Raw genomic sequence first — 6,000 nt, 5'->3', positions numbered from 1 at the left:
ATTTATCTGTGCTATTTATTACTTTTTAAATGGGTCCTGTTAAATTCCATTACAATTATAACATAAGCCTTTGAGACCCATACAGAGTTTTGCAATGCTCTAGGCACTGAAAAAATATTGTAAAAAGCCATTTTCCTGCACTAGATTCTTTCCATGTCATGCCAATCTTAAAATTGTATGCCGTGACATTGCATTCTGAAAGGGAAGAAGAAGCATGTAAAAATCAAATGCGCTTTCAGTGGAAAGTTTATGTAGTTGAACTTGCAATAACCTCTTTGGCACCTTCAGCATTTATATCACCCACTGTTGACTAATTGGTGTGTGCATATCAATGGATCTGTATTTTTTCATTTTTTGATACACCCACAGAGAAAAAGTAAAACCAAGGTTAACAAAGTTTTCCATTCACATCTTGATGTGTCATAAGGAACATATTGATTATTGTATTTTTAGCTTTATACAGGGAAGTTAATGGAAACCAGTTCACTCAAGAGCACAGAAAACTGGAGTACTGCAATGTGGCATGGGGTTTGCTTTTTTAGAAGACAGTAATCAGTCAGGATGGCAGTTCCCAAAAGGCTTACCTACGCAGGTATAGTTGTTTGCCGCCAACTGAAACCCAGGACTGCACTGGCAATAAAATGATCCTGGTGTGTTCACACATCTTTGGTGGCAATAGGGAGGCATGGCGCATTCATCTATATCTAGGTTATCAGGCATACACACACAAAGAGAACTGCATTATTGATTATCCATAGCTGTTTGCTCTCAAGTTCTCAGCAGAACATTATCTAGAGAAGACCTTTATTTTAAAAGTAATTCTTTTCCTTTTCCTTTTCTTTTTTTTTTTAATTAGGGTACAGTGTTTTAAATATACTTTTCTCTACATTCTGCAGTTAAGTGAGATGTTAAGAAGAAAGACTTCATAAACCTGGCTAGGTGGGTTGAGATTTAAAAGAGAGAAAAGTAATTAAGACTGTTTCACATATATATAAGAATGTCAGTTTGAGGCTCTAAAAGCTTATACATAATGACAGAAGTAAAAAAAGAACTATCAAAGAATTGAGTGATATAGCCTAAAACAAAGAGAAAGAAGGTATAGGCTGCTGCTTAGTTGGTGAGTTTGGCAAAGTCTCTTAAACATTCAGTAACCTGGTTTTTTCTTTTGTAAAATATGGATAGTAATGCTTGTTATATGTACCTTATGAAGTTTCTGTGAAACTCAAATGAAAGAACACTGTGTAAGGAATAGGATGCTAAACAAAAGTGCCCTTCTGACACATTGATGAAGCATTCCAACCCCTATCTTTCTCATATAAATACTTCCACCTATAAAATTCTCAATTGAGAACTTGCAGAGTAGGATTAACATCTTAGAAGCATAATAAAATTTCATTAATTTATGACTCTACACTTTGTGACAATTCCAACATGGCATGTGTAATTTAAAATAACAATTATGCATGTATAATGTAAGACTATGTAGTGACACTATCTTACGTAAAAAATGAAAACTAAACTTTATGCTGAGCTCTTTTGATATTTAAATAACTAAAAGTGTAGGAGGCAGTGTGACCAAGTGGCCTCAGGGTAATCTGAGTTTAAATCTTCTGGCAGTTATTAGGTTAGTGTTAACCTCTTGGAGCTTCCATTTCTTCCTCTGTAAGTAATAGTACGACAATGTGGTAGAATTGTTGAAAGGATTATATGAGATAATGTAGGCAAATTTCCTCACACAAAACAGGAAAAAAACAAATGGGAGCTACTATTAATAAGTTGCAAAATCTATTTGATATAACTTGAATATTGAAACAAATGATAACGATATTCACATGACTTCCCCCCTCATTTATTTAGGTATCTGCTCAAATGTCACCTCAGGAAGGCCATCTCTGACTGTCCATATAAAATAGCTTCTCCTGCATGATCTATCCTTTTGCCCTGTTTTGTGTTTCTTTGTAGCCATTAACACTTCTTGACATTGTGTTATGGGTTTATTTGCCTCTTGTTTGTCTCCTTCACTATAATGCATGGCAAATAAAACAGAGCCTGGCATAGCAGGTGCTCAATAAATATTAGTTGAATGACTAGAAACATTGTACTAAGAACAATTTTAGCATAGTTCCTCCTAATACCTAGTATTATAGCCAAGTGCCAGTCTCGATAGCTAACTTATATAAATAGTACTTTCTAATAGCTCCACGAGGGCTATGATTCTATAAAATCTGTTTGTTCACTATGATGGTCCAATACCATGATGGAACAGTACCTGGCACACAGTCAGCCCTCAATAAATATTTGATGAATAAATGATGTGTGACTTTGCAACCAGTAAACATTCATCTAACCATTGCTATTTGCTAGCATTGTGTTTAGCACTGCAGGTTTATAATGATGGTAAATATACATACATTCTACCCTTATCTAGTGTGGAAGATGGGCATGAAAACAGATTACTGCATGAAATGATAAGATCATAGAAGAAGGGTGTCTAAGGTCTAGAGGGAGCATTGTGCTACTCCGAGTGTGGCCTGTTGACCATGGCTGGTCCATGGACTATTTGGACCACTCTGCCACAAATAAGTACGGAAAATAATAGTACTTATTTAGGAATAGCAATTTGGTGCTACCACAACATTTTTATTATCAAAATTTGAGATGTACTGGCAGAGAGGAGAGGTGACTAATTATATTGGGGTAGACCATGGACAGCTTCCCAGAGGGAATGACCCTGAGCTGTGATTTGAAAGGTGAATAGGAGCTTGCCAGGAGTGCCTGTTCCTGTGCTCAAAGAGCTTATATAGAAGCACCAAAGTATGATACTATATGATGTATGTGGGATAAAGCTGGAGTATAAATATATATTTTTTGGTGATAGAGGGGTGTTCAGAGCTGGGCAAGGATCAGATTAGGGAAGACCTTACATACTATGGTGAGAAATGTAGAGTTTGTTCTATGGGTGAGGGGAATACCACATGATTAGATCTGAGTGTAAGAACATCTCCTACCATATCGTAAAGGCTACAACCATATCTTTCCTTCTCTTTGATTCTCCCCAGAGTAGTTTGGATTAGTTCTTTTTCTGTACTTCTATGCTCTCAATTGTTTATTTTCCTGACTAATACAGTGGGTAAAGCTTTGGTGTCAGTGGAGTTTTCCACACAATCTTCTAAATTACGGCTTCAGTCCCTGCAAACTGGGCCTTTCTTGGAGGCTGGGCACTAACCTAAGCCTCGAGGCATAGCCCTGTGGCAGGCAGAGCTCTGCAGAGCTCGGTGTTGATATCCTGACATCAACAGCTCACATTCTCAAGTGAAAATGGTGCTGGTTGTCTGTCCCCACATCCTGATCTGTTCCTAAGAAGAAATAAGGACTCTTCATTGATCTATGGTAAGAGGTGGTATGTAAATCAATCGACAGAGGGAATCGGTTAGAGTTTCATGCCCAGTGCTAGGCTTCACAACTGAGCTCGGAACACTTTAGTTTACCTCTTATTTGTCAGTCGGCCTCTCCATACGTGTCATTTAAAAAACATGCCTAGACTATCCATATGGTGGGTACTCTTCAGGGACTAAGTAGACAGCAGTGACACAAACCAGACCTGGCCCTGGCCTTCAGGGAGCTCGAGTAGAGCTCTCAAGTTGAGGCACATGTTGCACTTGGCTTTGCATTCCTAGCACTGCACCTACTTGCAGCATAAAGAATGTTTAGTATGTTAACTCATTATACAATGATAGCACACAACTATTCAGCCCAGGACCAAGCATTCTTCTTAGCAGTTCCATACATGAGCTCCTGAGGTAGGTACTAGTATTATCTCCATAGTACATAGGAAAAAAGTAAGACAGAGAATCTCAGTAACTCATCCAGGTCTCAAAGTGAGTTAGGGGTGGAACTGAGATTTGAACTTCACCATTTGCCCTATAAACTGTGCTATGCTAAAATGAGAGAATGAAGCCTGTATCATCAGTGTTTAAGTACTATGATCCCCAAATAGCTAACTGAAAATTATTTTCTCAGTTGCTTTTGTGGTCCCATTCGTACCCCAAATTTCTGCTTTTATTTAGTTTAACATGTAACCAAACTTTGCTATCCAGAATATGCTGAACTTTTATTAGTTCTTTCTCGTAAATGTGAAAAATGAATTGGCAGTCAATGAAAAGATAAGCAGTTGTTAGTTATCATTCTCAAAATAAATATGCTTTGTTTTGAATGCCTGAAGTTTAAACAATTAAGATGCTCAAGACGGGTCTTTGCTTACTGCACTGTGGCACTTACCTACACACTGCTCTCCTCGCTTCTGATACCCGGGAAGGCACTGACAGGCAAAGGAGCCTCGTAAATTGATGCATACTTGGTCGGCTCTGCAGTTGTGCGTCCCTGCAGCACACTCATCTATGTCTGTTAAAGACATGCAACATAAAAAGGGTTTAAGTTGTTTGTGAAGATGTTGATATTTCCTCCGTATTGTCATAATACTTTTCTTAAGGAAACCGAGTTTTTACTTCATTCTTAAAATGTCGTTTTGCAATATTGTTTCATTGGAAATGTTTAAAATGATAAATTATTTTGAGTATTCAGAAAATAATTTCATAGATGCCGGTGTGTACCACTCAGATTTAACTAATGCTAACATTGTGCCCTGCTTGCCTCCGGTAACTTTATTTTGTTAAGAAATGAAACATTTCAGAAATAGCTAAAGCCTTACTCCATCTTCAACCCTTTACCCTGCCATGTACCACTATCTTGGTCAATGTGCATCCTTCCCTGAGATGTTTTTATACTTTTAGTATACAAATATGTACCCATTAGAATATATGGTATTATTTTGTATGTTTTAAAATGTAAATAAATTGTATGATAGTTTTTTCTCCACTCAATATATTACATTTGAGATAATTTCTATTGACAATTTCTAAAACTCTGCACAATAATGAGGTATAAATCAATAATATTATGCATTCCCTGTTGTGTGTGTGCGTGTTCAAACTTTAGGGTAACATGACTTTATAAACTTTTTATTGCAAATTTAAAAATGTGAAGGATTTCATTTGGTCATATTCCTCTAGGAGAGATAGCTGGTGTAGTATGAAATATATATTTTCCCAAAGCATTTCAATTCCAGAAATAATATACAAAAGATGCTTTAAAGAATTGGTAGATTATAATTCTAGAAAAGTAAAAAATGCTCAGTCATAATATAATGAACCTGTTATAATAAATTTCTTTGGGATCAAAATGTGATGTGAATCTGTGAGTATACATTTATATTACACATTAATTTATAAGTGAAATTTAATTTTGCCTTATCTACATCACCTTGGCATTCATTCATATCTCTCACATTATGAAGTTACACAGCACAAATGAAAGGCTTATGTGATTTTGGCATTCTTCACCTAATAATAAAATCTCTAAGTGTCATTAAAAAATATAGCCTTGTAATTCCCTGATGGCATATTTAGCATAAAAACTGTGACAAGTTTAGGAGGTCTTAGAAAATCACTATGGTAGACCCAGGGTGGTGCTTTGGAAGAAATGGGCCAGGAATCAATAATAAAAAAATGAGCCATCAGTTAGTTAGAATTTATTCCTCAATTCCTGCCCTTCCCTTTAAAAAGCTCAGAGAGTTGCCATTCATCTTTCATACATTTCTAAGGAGAATTACTGCACTTACACTACCCATTGTAATAATGTAGGAAGTTCAGATTATAAGAGGGTTGTTCTCAGATACGGGCTTTGAGTAGCTGGGTGTGGAAATGAGAAGAGAGCTTCTTTCCAAAAGAAAGAAGGAGGGGAAATGAAAAATACTCGAGGGATGTATAGCTGTTTATTGGATAATAACCTATTAAAGTATCTACTTACATAATTCTTTGAACCCAGTTTTTGCGTTTTGGTAAATTTATTTTTGTTACTTTTTATTTTTGTTTTAAAATTTATTATTATTATTTTTATTTTCAAATCAGTGATTACAACTCTGTCCTTTTTAGATACTATGCA

General features: G+C 36.1%; 1 protein-coding gene across 5 annotated transcripts in view; it reads right to left on the bottom strand.

Moving 5' to 3' along the window:
- Positions 1-6,000, bottom strand: part of EFEMP1 (EGF containing fibulin extracellular matrix protein 1) — a 55,698-nt gene that overhangs the window by 12,383 nt on the left and 37,315 nt on the right. For all 5 annotated transcript variants that reach the window (XM_006909583.3, XM_006909585.3, XM_015587578.2 and 2 more), the window contains 2 exons: positions 4,279-4,401; positions 585-704 (listed from right to left, as the gene is read on the bottom strand). In XM_006909583.3, coding sequence (XP_006909645.1) covers positions 585-704; positions 4,279-4,401 — 243 coding nt within the window. The remainder of the gene's footprint in view (positions 1-584; positions 705-4,278; positions 4,402-6,000) is intronic.

Source organism: Pteropus alecto, unplaced genomic scaffold (genome assembly GCF_000325575.1).
Source record: "Pteropus alecto unplaced genomic scaffold, ASM32557v1 scaffold131, whole genome shotgun sequence".
Taxonomy (NCBI): Eukaryota; Metazoa; Chordata; class Mammalia; order Chiroptera; family Pteropodidae; genus Pteropus; species Pteropus alecto.
This window is presented reverse-complemented; position numbering and strand designations above follow the sequence as displayed.